Raw genomic sequence first — 24,086 nt, forward strand, 5'->3', positions numbered from 1 at the left:
CCCTTCCCACACCTCTCTCCCACCGCCTCTCTCCATGCCTACACCTCTGCCAGTCTGCACCTTTCCTGAACCTGTCTCTCTGTGCCTGCACACCTGTCAGTCTGCACTCCTATCTGCACCTCTCCCCTGCTCCTAAAGCTTCCCCATACCTTTCCTTGGCCACAGCTGTCTGGTATGGCACCTCCCTGCCCGTACCTCTTTATGCCGCGCCCCCCGTAACTGCCCAAGCCTGCACTGCTAACTCGTGAATTCCGTTGCTCTCCTAAAATGCCCCCACACCTTCCATAATGAGGAGATGCTCTAAATGCCAATAAAGAAATAAAACAAATCTGTCTGCACCTCCCTGCGTGCACCTCTCCCCGCGTGCACCTCTCCCCGCGTGCACCTCTCCCCGCGTGCACCTCTCCCTGCGTGCACCTCTCCCCGCGTGCACCTCTCTCCTCGAACTATTGCAATGCGGCACATTTCCTCCATGTCTCTATGACTGCACCTCTACTTGCCTAATCTTTTGCCTGTGAGTGTGTGCACCTCTCTCTGCCTCTACTCCTGACTGCCCCTACTTCTCTCCATGTCTCATAACTTTGTCTGCCTCTGACTCTCCCCCTGTCTGCCCCTATCCAGCCTGTAATTCTCTCAGTTTGAACCTTTGCCTGTCTGCACTTCCCCCTGCCCGGACCTCCCCCCATTCGGACGCCCCCGGCCCCGGACCGTTCCCTCTCCATACATTTCCCAGCTCGCACCCGGCCTGTCCGACTCCCAGCGGTCCCTTCCCTGTCCCACTTCTACCTGCTGCTATATTTGCACTGTCTCTTCCTGTGTGTACTGCTCCCTGTCTAAACCTCCCCAGGCCCTGTCTCTCCATACCCTCAACTCTCAAAGCCCATGCCTTTCTCACCCTCAGCTCTCCCTGTGCCCACCAGGAATTATTTTTTGGGTGGGCTAAGGATGCATTTGGGTGGGTCACTGCGGGCCCAATTTTTCGCTTCTTGTGGTAGCCTACAAGCCCTAGATTACATCATATCTACTTTAGGGGTGGGCGGAATTTGCGAAATTCACTTTCGCAAATTATCGCGAAAATGTTAAAAATCTCCGCAAACACGCGGAAATATCGCGAAGATGCGGAAGTTTTTTTCCCGCCCGTTCGCGGTATTTTCTGCGTGGTCGCGGCTCACCAACTTACCCATGCGGTTGCTCGCGGGCACGGCCATCTTGTTTTCACTTGTCTCGCGGTGCATGATCGCGAGAAGAAAGACGTGATCGCGCGACACATGACGTTACTGCGTGCGCGAACTGTCGCGAGACAGCGCAAATGGCTACCAACAATCCAACATCTCGTGGAGAACGCGACCGGATCGGGAAAACTTGTTGGCGAACGCGGGGATTCAGGTAAGGCGATCGCGCGCACACGAGAATGTATTATTTTACAGCGCGAGCAAGAAACAAATTATTGCTAAGCTGCGGAATGCGGAAATTTTGAAATTTTCGCGCTTTCCGCGGAACGCGAAAATGAACTGATTTTTAGCCCAGGCCTAATCTACTTGCAAACAGTCACCATGATACAACGGGTCGATTGTGTGTGTATACAGAGCATGTGGAGAGTTATTTGAAAGTAAGAGCAATGTCTGGACCTAAGTGCAAACCCTCAAATTCCAGCAGGCCTGGCTTCAACACAAGTACTTCCAGGCCCGATTATCCACTTTTGCACCATCCCTCACCTGTGCACCAGCCACCATCCAGCTCAACTTGCCTTATTCCCATAAAAAAAATTGTAAAATCACCTTCAAACTTAAAACATTGACTATAGCAGTAAATATAATAAGCACACCCTTTAATACGTTCCACAGTTACCATAATGACTGGACTGCTAATTAAATAAAACCAGAAAGGCCATGACAGGGCCGGCTTTAGCACTGGTGCAAAAGTCTTTTTTGGCGCCCCAACAATTACCTCTTTCTCCGCAGATACCGTTACTACCACCCTCCAACAGTGCCATTCATCTCTCCGTAGCCTCTCTCATATGCATTTCATTTATTGTATAGCGCTACTCATATCAGTGTAGGGGGTCACAGTACTTTACACCACGCACACATTATACAGAGACAATAAATCATACAAGTATGTAAATCAGTCTATCGGGAATGCCACATAAACCAATGAGGATTACAAGGCGTAGGAATCACATGTCATCCATACTGGTGGGCAGTATATTCTAAGAGAGTTTGGTCTGGGGAAGCACAAACTCAGGATTTAAAGCATACCCCAGTGTTGGGGGTTGGCTTTACTAATAAAAATGTATATCGGCCCAAACTCTTTTTACACAAGAATCTCTGTGACAAAGGCAGTAACCCACTGAGCTATCCGTATAAAATACAGCTTATCTGCATTTCAAAACTACCAGCAGGCAAAGGATTGCTCTCCAGCAGGATCATTAATCACCAGTTATCTGGACATGTTTATTGTTGCCTTGCATCCATGGCCATGATAATGATAACAACAATATAAACGAAGCATACACAAAGTATATGCCTTGTATATGCCTTGTTGGGCCTGTGCAGATTTAAAAAATAAAAACAAATAGCAACACATTCTCTTATCTACTCCTTGTGTCACAGCCTGATCTGATAAGCAGCTGCAGTGGTCAAGGTGTAAAGGAAATATCCACACAGCAGCAGGACAGTGGGCAAACGTTACTCGGTGCCAAAGAATGTGTACCCTTCGCCATGCCCCTATTGTTCATGCACGGCACAGCCAACCTTTCTACAAGGAGGAGTTGGGTGATTGGGAATGGATGTGAGAAGAGCCCAGGCCCAATCACGCAACTTCCAGAATAGGATGGAAAACAACGTTACGAGTAACGTTTTAAATTAAAGGTGACATTTTGTATTGGCCTTTGCGCCGTCACACCGAGGGCCAAGGCTTACTTTTGGATGGGCAAGGCTCATGTTTGGGTGCGCCAGGCTCATGTTTGGATGGGCCAGGCTCATGTTTGGGTGGGCCAGGCTCATGTTTGGATGGGCCAGGCTCATGTTTGGGTGGGCCAGGCTCATGTTTGGATGGGCCAGGCTCATGTTTGGGTGCGCCAGGCTCATGTTTGGATGGGCCAGGCTCATGTTTGGGTGGGCCTGGCTTACGTTTGGATGGGCCAGGCTCATGTTTGGGTGGGCCAGGCTCATGTTTGGGTGGGCCATGCTCATGTTTGGATGGGCCAGGCTCATGTTTGGGTGGGCCAGGCTCATGTTTGAATGGGCCAGGCTCATGTTTGGGTGGGCCTGGCCCACCTGCCCCCCCCCCCTTCTAGAACCGGGCCTGGTGCCCACATGTGCCTGCTTCTCGGACCAGCTTTGAATTTATGATCCAATTTCAGCTTTTTTACGCCCTCTTTGTCCAGGTCACTGACAGTGCTCAGGCGCACGCCTTAAAATACGAAATGTGTTTACATCTAATATCCAGGGATCGAGGCGTGTTTTCAATTTTGTAATATTTTACTGCAAGTAATCTCTGTGACACCCTCCCATTTCTCAAATGTGAGGCCCTGTTGCGATTTAAAACAAATAATGTTTATGACCCTTGCATAAAACATAAACACAACATTTCTCTGCAAAATGTTTGTAATAGACTGTCACACATCACCCTCATTAAAAATAATTTAAAGGAGAGTGGTATCTAAAATAATGTGTTTAAGAATTATTCTTGGTCATCAGGGCACGACTGTGCAGAACAGAGCTGGCTCTATCAGGGCAACCCTGGAAGGCTGTGGCCAAGCCCAGAGTCCACTGTGCCCATGCCTTACAACACCTCTGGCTTGCACCACTCCCTGCCTGTACCTCTCACAGGACGTAACTCTCCCCCGACACTTCTCCCTGACCACATCGTTCACTGCTTGCCCCTTTTCCTCTCTACACCTCTGCCTGCCTCTACCTTGCCATGCCTGTATCTCAATGTCTAAATCTCTTCAAGCCTCTGAACTACTCCTCTCTTGAACCTCACCCAGCCTGCACCCAGGCTGCACCTCTCCCTCGTACTTCTGCCAGTGGCAGCTGGCATCTACGCAGAGGGGAGGCGGGCACGCGGGCAAAATAAAATTAAATAATTAAAAACTTACCGAATTCCTCCTCTGCGCTCAGGACCGCTGCTTTCTTCCAGACTCTGCGCTGCAGTATCCTCTCATCAGGCAGCTCATGAAGAGGGTCTGGGCTTCTACCAATGACGGCCTCCTCACACACAGAGACACTGGCACATTCTGGTGCCCGATGAAGGAGGCTCGGTCTCAAGCGTTGCTCTCCCAGCATGAGAGCTGCACCCTGATTGGAGGGAGAGGCCTGTCTCTGTGCTCCACAGCGCTATGGAGGCCTGCAGCAACTTTCAAACTAAGTCTTAAGACAGCTGGGTTGAGAGGTTTAAAGTGTGCATATGTGGATGGCCATCGCAAGACGGCCGCCCAAAAGAACATGCGCACTTTAAACAGTGCATTTGCAGCCCTCTGACGACCACTCCTCCTCACTGCAAGCCCCGCCCTGTCCTGATGCTCTGTTCGGGATAGGCGGATGAAAAATAAAAATGTAACGAATTATCCTATTATTTTTCATCCCAGGGACTTTGGGGGGCAGTTAAGTGGGGTGACGCTCCTCCATTCCAATGAGGAGCCGCCCCTGACTCTGCTCGCACATACCTTTCCTTTCCTAGCTCCTTCTCTTAAATCTGGATGACTGCTTCCCTTGCAACCCCTCTTCACACCCACCCCTACCCTCTCACCTACTCTCATGCCCCACCAGAATGACACTGCTGACCCTGCCCCAGGGTCTTACCCGGTGTGAGCAGGAGTTTAAGTGGGGAGGGTTTCACCAGGTTTCAGAACCAAAGTGAATAAAAACTGACCTTGAAACCGGTCCCTCGCGGGCTCTACATTAATGTTCTTACCTTTAATAACTCTCCATTGTTTGCTCCTCTGTACCCAGGTGCCGCTGTGGGCCTGCTGTTCGCCGCCATGATTATGGCCATCATCATCACCCTTCCCTGTGCAATCTTAGAAGTTCGGCACGCGCGGAAAGGCCGGCTGGGTTGCCTGTCGTGTGTCGCAGGGGCACAATTTTTAATCGGTACAGTATGGACCACTATCTAATCCAGGGAGAGAACCCCATGCTGGGCACAGCCATGTACAGGGGGGTATCTTAGTCAGGGAGATTCGGGGGCGGGGAGTGCGCATCTCAAATTTAAGCACCAGGCGGGTGGGTGGCAGGGTTGAGGGGTGAGATGATCAAGGAGTAATCGTACTAACCCATGAGAAGTTGGACACCTGTTGGTGCAGCTTTTTGGCTTTTTATTTTTATTTTTAGTTGGGCATATGGTTTCATAACCAATAAATGTTTTTGGTAAATTTTGTTGTCAAACCACCATTTCATATTTTCCTGGTGGAATAACCCAAACTTTCTGGAGTGGGTTGGACTCTGTGAGTGCAATGAGGGCTGGTATCCAGTAGAGCTGTGAAATACAAAGCATACAAGTACCAGCAGGATGTTGTGGTCCTTTGTCCTGATGGTCTACGTCACACATCCCTCGCCCCCCCAAAAAATAAAATCAGCAAAAAGGAACTTTGATGTTTACATTGAGATTCTCTATCCCATGCTATAGTGACATTGTGGACCCAACTAAGATAGACACATTTGAAGCCAGAAATGTATGTTTGTCAAGAATTCACCCAAAAATACCCAGCATATACTACTGCACAATTGTACGCCACAACTTTGTACAATTGCGCATTAGTCGACCTCATGCAAGGAGTGTGGAGTGGGCGGATCAAACATTATTTGCATTCAGAGATTGGGAACGCCAGCCACTGGTTGCACATTTGCTCCAGCAATGATTTTGAGTAAATCTATTACCAGGATGGGAAGGGTGCAAACACCCCTAATTTTTATGGGGTGAAGGGGTTTCTCCAGAGAAAGTATTTTCTACCTGGAGAAAAAAGTCCACCTGCAAAATGACCATTCCCAGTGCGGAAATGTACTGTGCGTAAAATCAGCATTCTGGGAAGAGTAACGTACAAAGTATTATATGACGAAAATGTCACATTGCATTACCAGTAGTTGGCCTGGGAACCTGCAACTGGCACAGCCTACTCCTGCCAATGGTTGTGAATTCCAAAAAAGAATAAATCAACACTCGGTCATAGAAGACATTTCTAGGTGTTCAGATCAGGCGCGTAACAAAACCTGATGGCCCTCCCCTGCAAAGTACATGGAGGGGGCCCCCTCAGTTCCGGCCCCAGTCAGGAACTCCCAGGCGAGGGGTCCACCATCCACAGTGCCTGAGGGGTCCCCTAGAGTTCGGGAGCACCCCCCCACCACGGGGGCTGCGGGGCTATTGTTACTCCACTGGTTCGGATTTACTACTTTCTGTGTAAATCAGTCACTTTATATCTTTCAATAAATCAATCAGTACTGGTCAAGTGAGCTAATCACCCCAAGTGGTATCCAGGCGCTGCATATGGGGCAGCTACTCGAACAGCCAGGCTTTGGCTGTGAGGTGGGAGAAGGAGCGTCCTCCACCTTGGGCTTGATAGATGCTGGGGTTTGGTGGCGAGGGCCAGGCAGGCAGACCGCATGTGGCTGGTGGGCTGGTGGAAGCTCAGGCGGTTGTTCAAGTATTCTGTTCCTGTGTTGTGGAGGGCATTGTAGGCGTGCATGAGCTGCCTGAAGTGGCATCTCTTCTTGAAGGGGACCCAGTGCAGGGTAAGGAGGTGGGGGTGATGTGGGATCATCTGGGGAGGTCTAGGATGATTCTTGCTGCTGCGTTCTCGATTTGTTGGAGGCACCTGAGGAGGAGGGTGGTGGAGGGTGGTGGTTCCGACATAGAGAGCGTTCCCATAGTCGTCGTCTGGTGATGAGGAATTGGGTGACGGTTCTTCTGTTGTCTGTTGGGATCCATCTGGAGACTTTTTGGAGCATTCTGAGGGTGCTAAAGCAGATGAAGGCAACCGAGTTGACATTTGTCTTTTGGAGATCTCGCTGTCGAGGATGATTCGGAGGTCGTGGGCGTTGGTGGTGGGGGTGGGTGCTGATCCAAGGGCGGAGAGCCACCAAGAGTCGTCGCACAGTGAGCGGGGTATTCCAAAGCGGAGAACTTCGGTTTTGTCACTTTTGAGTTTGAGGCAGTTGGCTCTCATCCAGTCTTGACGTCGGGCATGACGTTCTGGAAGTTCGCTTTGGTGGTGTCAGTGTCTTCGGTGAGGGAGAGTATAAGCTGGATGTTGTTTGCATAGGAAATAATGTTGAGACCATGGCTGCAAGTGATGGGTGCCAGCAGAGTCATGTAGATGTTGAACAGTGTGAGGCTGAGTGAGGAGCCCTGGGGTACGCCGCAAATGATGCTCTTGGGGTCAAAGGTGTACGGCGGGAGAGGGATTCTTTGAGTGCATCTGGTGAGGAAATTAGATAGCAACTTGAGGGCGTTGGCATAGATGCTGATGTGGTAAAGTCTTTGGATGAGGAGGTGGTGGGAGAGGGTGGTGAAGGCCGCTGACAGGTGGAGGAGGATCAGGGCTTCTAACTCGCCACGGTCAAAGATGACTCTGACATTGTCCATTGCAGCTATCAGGGCGGTTTGTGTGCTGTGGTTTGAGCGGAAGCCGTATTGGGAGTGGTCGAGCAGCTGGTTGGACTCCAGATAGTCTGTGAGATGGCGGTTGAAGGCTTTCTCTAGTACCTTGACTTGGAATTGGAGGAGCAAATTGGGGCGGTAGTACTTGAGGTCAGATGGGTCCGCTGTGGGTTTCTTCAGGAGGGGTTTGACTTCGGAGTGCTTCCAGATTTCTGGGAAGATGGCAGAGCTGAATGTGAAGTTGATGATGCTGGTGAGCAGGGGCCAATTTCTTTGTGTCTGAGGTTGAAGGCAGGGGTCAGTTGGTCAGAGCTCCGGAATGGATGGAGGACATGATGGATGTTGTGGTTTCGGTGGAGAGAGGTGTCCAGTTGGTCAGGATGTAGGGCGGGAGGTTGATGGGAGGAGCGGGAAAGTCTGCCTGCAGCAGTTGGGGGTTCAAAGTTTTTGTAGATGTTGGCAATTTTGGTGTGGAAGAAGTCAGCTATTGAGTTGAAGATGGACTGGGAGGGCTGGATGGTGTTTTCGATGAAGTCTGGGGAGGAGAATTCTTTGACAATGTGTGATAGTTTCTTGCTGCAGTTGGTGGACTGGAGGCGGGTGGCGAATGAAGCTTTTCTCTGCTTCTCTGATGGCGTGGTGGTAGGATTTGCGGGCTGTCTTGAAAGCTATGTGGTTACCTGGGTCTTTGCTGGTTTGCCAGCATCTTTCCAGAGGTTTGCATTTTCGTTTTACTGCTTTAAGTTTGGGAGTGAACCAGTTGGCATTGCTTGTTGGTTCTTCTGTTGCTGAGGGTTTGGATGGAAGTGATGGAGTCGTCGCTCCTGGTGATCTATTCAGATAGGTGGGCGGCTGCTTGATTGATGTCGTCGGATGTGTGGAGGGCGGTGGTGTTGACGGTGGTCATTCATTGGGATTCAGCAATGGTGTTCCAGCTTCAGCGGGTGGTGGGGACGTGAAGATGGGGTGGAGGGTGTGGCTGGCGATATGTGGGGGTTGGTAACAATCTGTTTGAGGGCCCAGGTTCTACATGGAGTCTAGCTGGGTGGCCGAGTTGGTGTCTTAGTGGTCTTCGAGGTGGAAGTTGAGGTCGCCGAGGAAGAGTAATGTCTGGATTCTAAGTCGAGGGGGGCGATGATTTCAGAAAAGGTGTTGCAGAAGGGAGGGTCAGGGCTTTGGTGGGCTGTAGGCGAGGGTACCTCTGACAGTTGAACTGGCGTTTGTGTAGAGGTGGAAGTTGATGTGTTCCATGCCAGGTGAGTCGGGTCATCGGAGGTGATGAGCCTGATGGTGTCCTTGTGGATGATGGCAATACCTCCTCCGGCTCTGCCTGGCTTGTCCCTGTGGGTCATTTTGTAGCCAGTTGGAGTGACGGTGGCTATGTCGGGGGCTGAGGAGTCCTTGAGCCAGGTCTCTGTGAGGAGCACTACGTTGGAGTTGGTGGTGGATATGGTGTCCCAGAGTTCGATGGCATGCTTGGTCAGGGAGGAGAAGTTGATTAGCATGCATTGTAGTTTGGGTTGGTGGTCAGTGGTCTTTGTAGGGACCTGTGATTCCATGGAGTCGCAGGTGAAGTTGCAGTGGAGGCAGTGAAAAGCTCCTTCAGAGTCTTTGGGAGAGCGGGTGCAGCAGCGGCCATGCAGCGATCGGCATTAAGTAGCCTGGGGGAGTGGTCAGGATGGTGGGCAGGCCTGGGGGGCAAGGTCTGTGATGTCCTAGGATCGTAGGGTGAGAGGATTGGCGGCAGGGTGGTTGCCTAGCATCCGGTTGCGCTGGGCAGGTAGCTTGGGTGGGGAGTGAATCAGGGGTGTCGATCAGGTGAAGTGTCTTGTCCCAGATGAAGCTTTAATGAGGCTTGAATATCCAGCAGGAGAGCGAGGTCCAGGGCGACACAGGGTCACTAATGCTGTGCAGCTGTCATTAAGTAGCCGGGGGGTGGGCATAGAGGTGGGAGTTTCTGGGGGGGGGGGTGAGGCCTTTGACTTGCTAGCATCGTAGGTCAAGAGGAATGGTGACCGTGCGGTTGCCTAGCCACCGCTCGCACTTGGCAGGTACCTGGTCTGACGAGGAAATCAGGTGGAGTGTCTTATCCCAGATGAGGCTTCAATGAGGCTCAATTGTCCCACAGAAGAGCGGGGTCGGGGGAAACACAGGCTCTTTAGGTTCCTGAGTTAAAATATAAACAAGTTAAAACCTCTTTTCATCTCTGAGGACTAAAGTACATTTTAAATATGAAAGGCGGCTTTGCCTCAGCTCAGAAGAAAACCCAACACAGACTTGGCAAACCCGACTCAGGGGCCACAGACCCAACTACCAAGCCAAAAATGCATTTTTGTGGGGTCTCACACATGAAAGACCTCAAATAAAGCTGCACCCAGGACCATGACCTGGCTGTGGTTAACATCTGCCTGGAAAATCAGGAACATTCTCTGTACAAATACTAGTGGTAGGTGAAAATCACAATTTCTGTCTAGTGTTTCTTCATGTCAAATCAAGAAACTAGTTCACGCACAGAATTCCCGGTGGTAAAATCTGAGGTTCTTTCGCCATAGCAGCAATCTTATCTTATTTCTTGCTGCTCATTAATAAAAACTCATCCATAATTTATAAAGTTATTGTTTACAATAAATGTTTTATGTAACTTTCTAACAAACCAAATTTTTTAAACTGCCAAAAACGTTGGTAACTGATTAGCAATTTTTTTTTTTTTTTGAGTTTAATAGAACTTTTTGACATCTTAACTGCTTGCATGCTCATGACGAGCCCAGCTCGTCATGAGGCACAGTGGAGCTGTGCTCATGACGAGCTGGGCTCGTCATTACGGTCGCGGCACTCCCACGCACAATTCATTCCCTGCCTGTGCGGGAGAATCAATCAGTGGGCGGAGTCGCGATGAGCCCAGCTTGTCATGAGCACAGCTCCACTGTGCCTCATGACGAGCTGGGCTCGTCACAAGCACAGCGTTACCGCTGCCCTCCCCCCGCGCCGCGGGTGAATTACCCCCGCGGCGAAGGGGTTAAACACTGAAGCCCAAAGTTGTTTGTAAATACACTATTTACAACTCTTTATCAAGCAATAGTGAGTTTTTTGCAAAAACTATTGTGAGAAGGTGGCCTGATATATGCTGTCCACTAATTAAAGTGGGCACCTTGTACCAAACAACCCTTATGGTGATTAGGTCAAAGATAACCTTCATAGAAAGCTATCCTAGTGGTACCTATGGAGAGCAGCCTTCAGGCTAAGTCTTGAAGGAATGTTAAGCACCTTGTTTTACCAGAATGCAGCCATATAGTATTGAATAAATGAAAGGGAAACCACACAGTAGTTATAAAAATATGTATTTATTATATATAACACTCTCTAGTAACCTCTACACAAGGATAGAGCACAAATCAAATAATACAGCTGCAAAGAATCAAACGTAAGCAGCACAATACACAGTGGGCTCCAGGGGGAGACCAAACCATATACTAAATAAGTGGTATAAGAACCATGACTCAGGACTAAACCTGGTCTAGAAGGTGTCGAATCGCTGGGACCCCAAGGAACCACCCAAGGTGAGTGAGTTGGGACCCCACAGAGGATGGGGGCAGTATGAGAACACAAACGCGCGCTCCGTACAATTCAATGGGAAAGTCACGGTTGGAAAATCAGAGATTAAGGACCCTCCCCAGCAGATTACGAAGACAACCCTTGGAACTTAAGAGTTTGAAGAGCCACCCCACCCATGGATACCTTTGTACCAGAGTTACCTATCCCAGAGGAGCTGGGTGCCCAGGCACGATGTGGCATCAGAAACCCTTGTTGTTCTCTATGGATGTCGACAAAGAAATGCTGCTGCTGGAAGTAAGAAAAGTGCCCGGTGGAATCCAAACGTGGATTCTAGATGAGAAGAGCCTGAAAGCAGAGGGGACAGAGTCTGGGTCACTCTGGAGTTTTACCAGGGGATTGGTAGACGAATGCCCACCGATGTCGGGTGCTTCAGAGGTGATGACGCAAATCTTGACTCTTCAGCTGCGAGGACCCGGAGTCGTCTAGGACAACAAGGAGCTGGAGGCGAACTGTCCCACGATGGATGTCGAGTGCTGAGGGGTCGGTGTCTGGCGGAAGCACCAACAAGCCTTGGCAGTGGCAAACAACACAGATAGTCAAATTCGGTGTTGATCTGGCCCAGAATGGACCAGGAGAGTCACCACAGCAAGGGGAGTCAGGGCAGGCGCCTGGAGTAACCAGGGGAGTCCAATTAAAGCACAGTTGACCCTCAAGTGACCCACTGGCCGAAGGCACAGGAGTCACGAGGGGACCTCAGGAGGTTTCAACGGATACCAGCAAGCAGGGCACAAAGTGCGAGGATGCCGGAGTCCTTCTCAGAAAAGATACGCTGGGGTCAGGGCTACAAATGGCCCAATGCACGGAATTGTTGCACAACAACAAGCATGTGCAGCTGCAAATAAACGCTGTGCACAGGGGTACGGGTTATGCGGTCCCCACGAGGGATATCTGCCTCAAACTTAGTAAGAGGGCAGCTCGATCTCGGAGACCTTCAGAAACCCACCTCCTGTGTTGCTGGAGCCTTCAGAGTCAGCAGGAGCTAAGGATCAGCAAGCCGGTCAGATGCGTTACGGTGCCTGCGTTTGCTGGGGAGTGACTGTGAGAAGTTGGCCTGGTATATGCTGTCCACTAATTAAAGTGGGCACCTTGCACCAGTCCAAATGACCCTTATGGTGATTAGGTCAAAGATAACCTTTAAAGAAAGCTATCCTAGTGATAGCTATGGAGAGCAGCCTGCAGGTTAAGTCTTGAAGGAATGTAAAGCAGCTTGGTGTACCAGAACAGAACCTCCTGAGTGATCAAATGAAATGAGAACCACACAAGTGTAATATAAAAATATGTATTTATTACTAAGCAATCTCTGCTAATCTCTATACGAGATTAGAACATAACGCACCCAATACTTAATCAATAGAATGGCAATAAATTGCACAATATACAGCGGGCTCCAGGGGGAGACCGAACCTTATACTAAAAAAATGGTATAACAACAACGTGTTCACTAGAAACAGTGCCTAGAGCACGTAGAATTGCTGGGACCCCAAGGAACCACCCAAAGGAGTGACACAGGGAGCCCAAGGAGGACGGGTGCAGTGTGGGAAAACAGACACGTGCTCCGTACAACTCTATGGGAAAGTCACGGTTTGAAAACTGCAGTTTCAGGACACTTCGGAGAGGACTTCAAGCAAACCCTTTGGAACATAGAAGGCTCTAAGGCCAGCACCCTTGTGAGTACCGAGGTACCCATGTTACCTATCCCAGAGGAGCCGGATGCATAGGGGTCAAGTGGTGTCGGAAACCCTCATCGGTTTCAATGGTGTGATGCAAAGAAGTGCTGCTGCCGGGAAGATGCAAAGTGTCCGGTGGAATCCAAGCCTGGATCCGAGGTGAGAAGAACCTGAAAGCAAAGGGGACAGAGTCTGTGTCACTTCAGGGTGACCAGGGGCTCGGTAGACGAATGCCCACCGATGTCGGGTGCTTCAGGTGTGAAGATAGGATGCTTAACTCTGCAGCCACGGGGACCAGGAGACGTCGACGATGACCAAAGTCCGGAGGTGAGCTGTCCCACAAAGGATGTCGAGTGCTGAGGGGTCAGTGTCCTGATTGAACACCAACAAGCCTTAGCAAGGGCAACCCACGTGGGCAGAGGAAACAGGTTACGGTGTGGACCAGCAAGGTCCAGGAGACTCTCCAAGCTATGGGGAGTCAGGGCATGTCCGGAGCAACCAGGGAAGCCCAAGGAAAATCAAAGTGACCCTCGCCAGGACCCACAGGCCAAAGGACCAGGGATCGTGAGGGGACCTCGAACAAATTCACAAAGCACCAGCCCACAGAGCTCTCGTGAAGTGGAGGCCAGAGATCTTCAGTGGAAATGCTGCTCGGGGTCGGGACTACACGTATTCCAAAGCACAGCCTCAGGGATTGCCAGAAACCATATGCTGCTGCAAAAGAACATGGTGCACAGGGGTTCGGGTTGCACGGTCCCCATGAGGGATACTGGTCTCAGGATTCCTGAGAGAGCAGATGAACCTCAGGGATGCTCCGGAACCCACCTCCTGTGTTGCAGAAATCTTTGGAGTCCTCAGGAGCTCGGGAGATGCAAACTGGTCAGATGCGTCTAGGTGCCTGCTCCTGCAGGGGAGTTTCTTCTGTCATCCAGCGAAGTGTAGACCGTCAAAGTACTTGGTTTCTGTTGCAGACTTTAGCACAGGTAAAATCCAATGTCCTGTAATCAGGTTTCCAACTTTATACCCAGGGAAGGGGTTGGACTGACTCTGGGAACCCTCCTAGGGGAGGGACAAGACAGTGGGGTGGCTACACCCATGTCCTTTGTCCAGTTTCGTGCCAGAGCAGGAGCAAATGGCTCCTGGAACTGGTTTGAGATGGACTATGCACAGGGACACCAAATGTGCCCCCAGTGCAGACTTTCTGGCACTCTGAGAGTGCACCCACCCAGCCCCAATACAGTAAAGCCTGTCTGGGAGGTGGTCACACCTCCCTGTGACAGGAAACCTATTGTCAGGCCTTTCTCTGCTCGAGCTTGGCTCAGCAGCAGGAGGGCAGACTCGTGTCTGTGGGTGGCAGCATCCATTTTGTGATGCCCAGGTCGAGAAAGCTGGTACCAGGTATACCCGTGGTCCACATAAGTCCCTCTAGGAGGGTGGAATCATACCTCCCCCACCAGTTACTGGCGGGGAGGTATGAGTCCAAGGTGCTTGATACCAAACACGACATGTTTCTAATCAGCCGTTTTAAAGTTAGCATTTACCGAGAGGTTATAATGCACTTAAGTATATATGGTTGGCTGCATCACAGACAACCCCGGAGAATAGGTTCCGAAGGCTGCAGAGGGGCTCTGCTCATGCAGGGGCACCCTTTCACACAAAACCCAGCACTCTGCCTTCAGGATTGATAAGGCCTGCCATAGGGGTGGCTGATAGGTTTATATGTGCGGTGATTTAGAATAGATATAGGTAACCTATATCTAAGTAAGGGATGCATGCCCCTCCTTACATAGGCTGCAGTAGCAGACCTGTGGTGTCATTTTGAATGGCCTATCAGGGGTGGCACAATACATGCTTCAGCCCCTGGGAGGCCTCTGGGGTACCTATGCCCTGGGTACTTGGTGTACCATATACTAGGGACTGATACGGGTACCCCGGAATCCAATCTGGAGTGTACCTAAGGTACATGCAATCAATTTACAGGAGGAAGCAGATAGTCTGGGTTCCTGAATTGCTGGATCCTAGTCAGTCTAAGTCAAAAACAGTGATACATCAGCAAAAAGTGGGGGTAACCTTAAGAGGCAGATCGTACTCTCCTACAGTGACTCCTTCACCCCAAGGGAGATTCTTCTGTTGTCTTCGAAGTCCACAGGGTCCTGCACGGTGCCTGTATGAATCACTGTTAGACTTCACCCGTTTGGCTAAAGTTCCCTAAACTTGTTGCCTTTCCCCTAGATCTTTTTTCTGACTTGGTGTTGCCAACTTAGATGCTTTGGGCACTTTGCCACTGCTGATCAGTGTCAAAGTGCAAGTGCTCCCTGTATAAAGAGTAATGGTAATTGGTTGTCCATGATTGGTATGTTTGCCTTACTAGTAAAGTCCCTAGTAAAGTGCACTATGTGTGCCAGGGCTGGTAATGCAAATGCTATTAGTGGGCCTGCAGCACTAATTGTGCCACCCAAACAAGTAGCCCTAAAGAGAGAACTCAGGCCTGCCACTGCAGTGCCTGCGCGTAGTTTGTTAAACTGCCTTGTTGTCCTGACAAGTGCACCCACTTGCCAGGCCTTACCCTTCCCCTTCTATGCACATCAGACACCCCTATGGTAGGCCCAAGGTAGCCCCCTGAGCAGGGTGCAGTGTATGTGAAAGGTAGGACATGTACTGAGGTGTGTACCATGTCCTGACAGTGAAATACTCTCCATTTCGATTTTCACTGTTGAAAGGTCATCTTGCCCATAGGACAGAATGGGGAGGCTGTGTAAAATGTTTCCAGCCTATCTTCCCATAGGCTTAAGATGGAGGGGTGAAGTTTAGTGTGCCTGAACTCACAATTTAATAACACATCTTTTTGTGAAGGTGGTTTTTGCATTGTGTGTTTAGAAACCACACTTTTAGAAGTGGCTTGTTTTTTGTGTTCTAACAATTCTGTGTGTCTCTGCCTGGTTGTGGATTGACTGTCTGGATTTGAAAGTGATAGGATCTGGGGAATGTCTTGACCCAGGGGAGGAGGTGAGACAGCAACAGGCTCACCTGCATCTGGAGTGTAGGGGGGAGGAGTTGCCCCTGGAGGTGGAGAGGCCTGGGCTGCCGCCAAAAAACAATGGCTCCATCGCCTGCTGATTGATTGAGGATCAAGACCCCCACTATCAAAGGGAAAAGGTGTCACTGGCAAGGAGGCACCCAGACCTGGTTTAGACAGGGGTCAGTGCCCCCCTGAACACAAAGCCTTCAAAGACATTTAGGGGTATAACTATGAGAGCGGAAACCCCCGAACATTGGATTGTTCAAGACTGAAAAGGATTGAAACTACTTCATGGTCAAGAGGAACCTCTGCCAAGGAAGAAACAGCTGAAGAGACTGAAGGAAAGGACTGTACCTTGCTGTGTGTTCTGGGGCTGGCCTGCAGTTTGCTGCTTTCACCAAGGAGAGGCTAATGGACTTTGCTGTGTGCTGTTTCCCCCTGCTTGAAAGGACTTTGCTGTGTGCTGTGTCCTGAAGTAACTTGTCCCCAAGGGCCAGAGAAAAGCTGGCTCCCTGTTGTGGAAACTCAGGAACATAAAAGTTACCAGGTGTGTCTCAGTAACGGTGTGTGCGTGTGCTTTTTGCAGCCTGAGACCTTTTTAAGAACTGCCCTGTGATTGTGTGCACCCGGAGTCAAAGTGAGTCTCAGCGATGCTGTGTGTGTGTGCTTTGTGCAGCCTGAGACCTTTGTGAGGATTGTCCTGTGACCGTGTGCACCCAGAGTCCAAGTGAGTCTCAGTGACGCTGTGTGTGCTTCGTGCAGCCTGAGACCCCCGTGAGGATTGTCTTGTGACTGTGTACATCCGAAGCTCAAGCAAGTCTCAGTAACGCTGTGTGCATGTGCTTCGTGCAGCCTTAGACCTTTGTGAGGATTGCACTGTGATCGTGTACACCCGAAGCTTAAGTGAGTCTTAGCGACGCTGTGTGCGTGTGCCCTCTTGCAGCCTGAGACCTTCGTCATTGCCATCGGCCTGGACCGGCATCCCCAGAGGAGCTGTGCCACTGGCCCGAGCCTGCCTTTGCCAAGGAGGGACCTTGTGAGAAGTTGGCCTGGTATATGATGTTCACTAGTTAAAGTGACCACCTTGTACCATGCCAAACAACCCTTATGGTGTGGTTGTAAGTCAACCTTTTCGGACTAGCTGCCCTAGTGGTAGCGTAGGCTAAGCAGTCTTTGAGGCTAAACTCGTTAAAGCGTGTTAAGCAGGCTGTTTTACCAATTGCAACCCCCCTTTATACCAATGAAAGGACACCACACAGATATATATTCAAAATATATATGTATTTATTTCTCAAAGTATCCCCTAGACTCTTTATGAGCACAGGAACACAAATCATTAAACAAGACAGTGTTATAATATACAGAAGTTGCACTTTATATGGATGGGCCCTGGTGGCCACTCAAACCATATACTAAAATAGTGGTATAAGTACCACGAACAGGAAAGGGAAAAGGCCTAGGGCCTCTAGAATCGCTGGGCCTACAAGGAGCTAACTTCAGTTAGTGACCAGGAGGTCGACGGGTCGCGTGTGCAGTGAGGAAAGTTACACGCGTGCTCCCATAGGTTTTCAATGGGTGCGTAAAAGTTAAAAAGTTACTGCAGAAAGGGTCTTCTGGATGGAAAACGATCTTAAGATTCAAAACACAGACACTAGAGATGTTTCTCTACACTTGGGCACCGGAGTGCCAGCTTTACCTCACCCACAGGAAGCGGGTGCATAGGTCTCGAAGTACGTTGGGTTTCTTCTATCGATTCAATGGAGCCTGATGACAAAGATGCTGCAGTCGGTCGGTCCAGAAGAGATGCGGTGGATCCAAGAGTGGATCGGAGTTGTAGAAGACCTGAAAGCAGAGGGGACAGTGTTCACAGTCACTAGCCAGTGACCGGCGTGGCACCAGGTAGGTACCAGGCGATTTCGGGTGCAAACAGGTGGTTAGGTGTAGCTTGTCTCCGCAGCCACGTGGTCCCTGAAGGCCGACGACGTCCAGGAGTCGGTTCACGAGCTGTCCCACGCCGGCTCTCGCTGTCGGCGGTGTCGGCGACTCGAAAGAAGCAAACAAGCCTTGGCAAAGGCAGGAGTCGTGGAAAGAGAGGAAAGCTGATTGTTCTGACCAGCAAGGTCAGAGGGGCTGCTCTTTTGGAGAGCAGCTAGGGCCAGTCTGGAGCAACCAGACCAGCATTGTTGATTTCAAAATAGGTCGCCAAAATGGCCACTAGCCAACGGGCCAGGGACCGGGCAGGCGCGTCGAAATGCAAAGTGCAGAGGGGCCCCACGCAGATCGTGGAGATGCTGGAGGGCTCACCTTTGGTGCAGATGATGCTCGGTGGTTGGGCTTCTCAGGACCCAAAGCAAAACTCGGAGGGAGCCTCTGTCGTTGCACTTGCAGCTTGTCGTCGGTCTTCCAAGATGGCTGGCTCCACGTGTCTCGGTGCCTCCACGAGTTCCTTCTGTGCAGGGACTGTGGATCGGGCTGTGAGAGGTCTGGAGGTCCAGGTCTTGTCGGGCTCTGGGCTCGGGCTCCGGCGGGAGGCAGCGGCAAAGCAGACGTTGAATAGCTGGTTGGTGCTTGCGTTAGCAAGATGGTCACTCCCTGACCAGAGGGGAGATTTCCTTCAGTCCTCTGTGCAGCAGAGCGTCGAAGTTCCCGTCTTCTTCTTTGTAGTAAGTTGATTCCAGGATGTCTGAAGTCTTAGGACACAGCTCCTACCTTTAAGCGGATTCTAGTCTCCGGACTACCTGCTAGGTCCCTCCCTAAGGGTGGGACCAGGAAGGGGGGTGGTTACACCCCCAATCCTTTGTCCAGCTCGCCCCAGGTCTGGGGCTGGTGTGCCCCAGGACCGGATTGAACTGGCATATGCACCGAGGCTCCTTGTGAGCCTCAGGCATGTCTGGTTTCTTTCAAGCCCTACCTGACCAATACACAAAATCCTGTCTGGGGTGGTGCTCGCACCTCCCTTGGCAGGAAATCCTTTGTCCACGTCTCCCAAGCTGGAAGGACTCCCAGCAGCAGGAGGGCAGACTTGTGTCTGTGGTGGCAGCATCCATTTTGTGGAGCTGAGGCTATGTCTGATTTTACCCGGGTTTCAGGTACTGTACATGTCGTGTCCCTCTAGAAGGGTGGAATGCTAACCCCGTCGCCAGAATTGGCGAGGGGTTAGTATTCCAATTCGTATGACACCTTACTTGACATGTTTTGATAAAGCCAAACCAAAGATAGCAGTTAACCGCGAAGTTCATAATGCACTTAAGAGTATATGGTATGACGATATCTGGAAACGGTAGAAGGAAGTTGTTCCGACCACTGCAGACAGGCTCAGCTCATGCCAGAGCACCATCTCACATGGAACCAAGCACTCTGCCTTCAGGATTGTCAAGGCCTGCCATAGGAGTGACTTATAGGTTACCATGAGTCCCATTTAAGGTTAGGTATAGGTATACTACACCTAAGTAAGAGGTGGTTACACCAACTTACCCCAGCTGAGTGATCAGCCAGTTGTGTCAAATTTGTTAGGCCAAGCCAGGGGTGGCATAATACATGCTTCAGCCCCTGGCAGGCCTTAGATACACCAATGCCCTGGGTACCTAGTGTACACTGGTACAGGGGCTCACAGGGTGATCCACTTCCAATTGGTTATGCACCTAGGGTGCATAGTGTCAATTTAGTTAGAGAGAACAGCAGGCTGGGGGTCTGATTAGCAGGCCCACAGCCTCAATATGTCAAAAACCAGTGAAGCAAAAAAGCAAAAATTTGGGGTGACCATAGGATAGCAGACCCTACTCTCCTACACAACCCCCCCCCCAAACGCAGGGACATTAAACTAGCCTTGACCAGTCTCGTCTTCATGTCCTAAGTGGAAGTACCTGGAGAGACCATCTGCATTCCCATGGTCTGTACCTGGCCGGTGCTCCACTGTAAAGTCCATCCCCTGTAGGGAAATGGACCACCTAAGCAGTTTGGGGTTTTCACCCTTCATCTGATTTAGCCACAAGAGGGGCTTATGGTCGGTCTGAATCTTGAAGTGAGTGCCAAACAAGTATGGCCTCAGCTTCTTCAGGGCCCACACCACAGCAAAGGCCTCCCTCTCAATAGCTGACCAATTCTTCTCTCTGGGGGTCAACCTTCTGCTAATAAAAGCAATGGGTTGGTCTTGACCATCTACATTAAGTTGTGACAGCACAGCTCCCACACCCAACTCAGAAGCATCTGTTTGGACAATAAACTCTTTGGAGTAGTCAGGACTTTTCAGGATAGGTGCAGAGCACATGGCCTTCTTCAGGTCATCAAATGCCTTTTGACAGCTTACTGTCCACTGAACCTTTTTGGGCATCTTCTTGGATGTCAGATCATTAAGAGGAGTCACAATGGACCCATAGTTCTTAACAAACTTCCTGTAGTACCCAGTCAAGCCCAAGAAAGCTCGAACTTGAGTCTGGGTGGTTGGAGGAGACCAGTCCTTGATGGATTGTATCTTACTCTCCAGTGGTTGAACTTGGCCTCCACCTACAAGGTGGCCCAAATACACAACCTTACTCTGCCCTATCTGGCACTTAGTAGCCTTGATAGTGAGGCCTGCCTTTTGCAGACCCTCAAGTACCTTCTTCAGGTGGATCAGGTGATCCTCCCAGGTGGAGCTAAAGACAGCAATGTCATCAAGATATGCTGCACAAAAGTCATCCAACCCAGTAAGGACTTGATTCATCAACCTTTGGAAGGTGGCAGGTGCATTCTTCAGACCAAAGGGCATCACCAAAAATTGATAGTGCCCACCTGGGGTTGAGAATGCTGTTTTGGCCTTGGACTCCTCAGCTAACCTGATTTGCCAATAGCCAGCTCTCAAATCAAATGTGCTCAAAAACTTAGCAGAAGCCAGTTTATCTATGAGCTCATCTGCCCTTGGAATAGGATGTGCATCTGTCCTAGTGACAGCATTGAGTCCTCTGTAATCCACACAGAACCTCATCTCTCTCTTGCCATCTTTGGTGTGAGGTTTGGGGACCAGAACCACTGGGCTAGCCCAGGGGCTCTCTGAGGGTTCAATGACACCCAGTTCCAGCATTTTGGGTACCTCAGCCTTTATACAGTCCCTGATGTGGTCAGGTTGTCTGTAAAGTTTGTTCTTTACAGGCAGACTGTCACCAGTGTCCACCACATGGGTACACCAGTCAGTTTGACTAGGTATCAGTGAGAACATATGTTGAAATGATTGTAGAACCTGTCTACATTCAATCTGCTGATGGTCAGTGAGGTTGCCTCCAAGGGTCACTCCTTCAACTGAGCCATCTTCAGGGTTCTGAGACAACAAGTCTGGGAGAGGGTCACTCTCTTCCTCCTGTCCCTCATCTGTAGCCATGAGCAAGCCCATGTCTGCCCTGTCAACATATGCTTTTAACCTGTTAACATGGAGTACCCTGTGGGGACTCCTGGGAGTTCCTAGGTCCACCAAGTAGGTAACCTCTCCCTTCTTTTCCAGGATTGTATGGGGTCCAGACCATTTGTCTTGGAGTGCTGCTGGGGCCACTGGCTCCAACACCCATACCTTCTGTCCTGGCAGAAACTCAACCAAGACAGCCTTTTGGTCATGCCAAGCTTTCTGTAAGGCCTGGCTTGCCTCAAGGTTTTTGGATGCCTTCTCCATATACTCAGCCATCCTGGAGCGGAGACCAAGTACATAGTCCACTATGTCTTGTTTAGGCTTTTTGAGAGGTAACTCCCATCCTTCCTTCACTAAACACAGTGGGCCTCTTACAGGGTGCCCAAACAACAATTCAAAGGGGCTGTAGCCAACTCCTTTTTGTGGGACCTCTCTGTAAGCAAACAGAAGGCAGGGTAGAAGGATGTCCCATCTTCGCCTGAGCTTTTCAGGTAATCCTTTGATCATACCCTTTAGGGTCTTGTTGAATCTCTCAACAAGCCCATTGCATTGTGGGTGATAAGGAGTGGTGAACTTGTAGTTGACACCACATTCCTTCCACATAGCTGTCAAGTATCCTGACATGAAGTTGATACCTCTGTCAGAAACCACCTCCTTAGGAAACCCCACTCTGGAGAATACTCCTAGCAGGGCCCTGGCCACAACAGGAGCTGTAGTGGTCCTAAGGGGAATTGCCTCTGGATACCTGGTGGCATGATCCACTACCACAAGTATAAATCTGTGCCCAGATGCAGTGGGAGGATCCATGGGACCCACTATATCTATTCCCACTCTTTCAAAGGGGACCCCCACCACAGGTAGTGGTATCAGGGGGGCCTTTGTTGTGCCACCTGATTTGCCACTGGCTTGGCAGGTTACACAGGAGCGACAAAGCTCCTTGGTATCTTCATTCATGTGAGGCCAGTGAAAGTGAGGGACAAGCCTGTCCCAAGTCTTGTTCTGGCCTAAGTGTCCTGCTAGAGGAATATCATGGGCCAAGGTAAGAAGGAAGCCCCTAAATTACAGAGGTATAACCAACCTCCTGGTTGCACCAGGTTTTGGGTCTCTAGACTCTGAATAAAGGAGCCCATCATCCCAATACACTTTATGGGTACCTTGAGCATTCCCAGCAGCCTCAGCAGCAGCCAGCTGTCTGAGGGGTTCAAGAGATGGACAGGATAACTGAGCCTGCCCCAAGTCAGCCCTGGAAGGTCCCCCTGTCCCCAGAAACTCAACCTGATCAGGTTCAAGCTCTTCAGGGACAGTTCCTTCAGGGTTCTCTAGATCATCTTCCTGGGAAGGCTGATCATCACTTGGAGGCAGGGGGAAGGCACAGCCTTAACCCTCCTGTTCTTCTTCTTGGTAGGTGCTTGGTCCATTGTTCCAGGATCCAAGACCTGTGGTTCAGTAAGGCACTTTTTGGCCTGTGACCTGGTCACAGCAAGGACATGTGGTGATATACCTAACATCTCTGCATGTGTCCTGTACTCCACTTCTGACCATAGAGAACTCTCTAGGTCATTGCCCAACAAACATTCTACTGGGAGGTCTGCACTAACCACAACCCTTTTGAGGCCAGTTACCCCTCCCCATGAGAAGTTAACAACTGCCACACTATGTGAAGTAGTGGCATTGCTGGCATTGGTCACCAGGTAATTCTCACCTGGTATGTACTGTCCAGGGTCCACAAAGCCTGGTGTCACCATAGTGACACTGGCACATGTGTCCCTGTAGGCTTGAGCCACTTTTTCATTTATGAAAAGAGTCTGTCTGTACTTGCCCAGGTTACTGGGGCTCACAGTCAGGGACAAATCCATGTCCCCATCACAGATCAAGACTGCCTGTGTCAGGGTTCTGTCTAAGTCAGAATCTCCTTCAGTTCCCATAGTGATTCCCACTACACCCTTTGTCTGGGGACCAACACTGCTAACAGTAGTACTGGGAGCAGGTGCCTTAGGGGCAACAGTGTTGGGGGCTCCACCCTTCTTACAATCACTAGTCCAGTGAGTTGTATTCTTGCAAGATTTGCACCAGGGTTTCTTTGGACCTTCTTTCTTCTTCCCTTTAGGTTGGGACCCACCCTCGTTAGTACTAGTTTGGGGCCCTGTTGAAGACTTCTGGTCTTTAGATTTCTGATCTCCACCCTTTTGGTCTGTTTTCTTCTGATCACCCCCTTGGCCCTGGTTCTGGTTCTTTTGCTTAACCCTGGTTCTGACCCATTCGTCTGCCTTCTTTCCCAATTCTTGGGGAGAGGTCAGATCTGAGTCAACCAAGTGTTGATGCAGTTGCTGGTTCTGACAGTTATTTAAGATCTGTTCTCTCATCATCAAATTGTACAATCCTGTATAATCAGATACCTTACTTCCCAGCAACCAACCCTCCAAAGCCTTAGTGGCACATTCAATGTATTCAGACCAGTCCTGAGTCTGTGTCTTCTGGGTGTCTCTGAACATTAACCTGTACTGTTCAGTGGTTAAGCCTAACCCATCAACTAGGACACTCTTCAGGGCTCTGTAGTTTCTGACATCCTCCTCTCTAACAGTGAGGAGTCTATCTCTGCCTCTACCTTCAAAGGAGAGCCATAAGATTGCTGCCCACTGGTCTTCAGGAACCTGCTGCACTTTGCAGGCTCTCTCAAGAGCAGTCATCCATTTGTGGATGTCATCCCCACTTTTGTAGGGGGGCACAACCTTGGACAGGTTCCTATTGTCAAAGACCCTATCTTTGTCCTTAGGGACAATGCTGCCACCAGTGGGTATAGACCCACTCTCTCTAGGTT

The 24,086-nt window shown here is 50.2% G+C and overlaps 1 protein-coding gene across 8 annotated transcripts in view; it reads left to right on the forward strand.

Moving 5' to 3' along the window:
* The window catches only part of LOC146809025 (uncharacterized), a 154,104-nt gene that overhangs the window by 39,739 nt on the left and 90,279 nt on the right, over positions 1-24,086 (forward strand). For 5 of the 8 annotated variants that reach the window (XM_085615830.1, XM_085615824.1, XM_085615823.1 and 2 more), the window contains exon 3: positions 4,956-5,096. The exons of the other annotated variants lie outside the window; for them this stretch is intronic. In XM_085615830.1, coding sequence (XP_085471956.1) covers positions 4,956-5,096 — 141 coding nt within the window. The remainder of the gene's footprint in view (positions 1-4,955; positions 5,097-24,086) is intronic. 8 annotated transcript variants of the gene reach the window in all.

Source organism: Triturus cristatus, chromosome 7, assembly GCF_964204655.1.
Source record: "Triturus cristatus chromosome 7, aTriCri1.1, whole genome shotgun sequence".
NCBI lineage: Eukaryota > Metazoa > Chordata > Amphibia > Caudata > Salamandridae > Triturus > Triturus cristatus.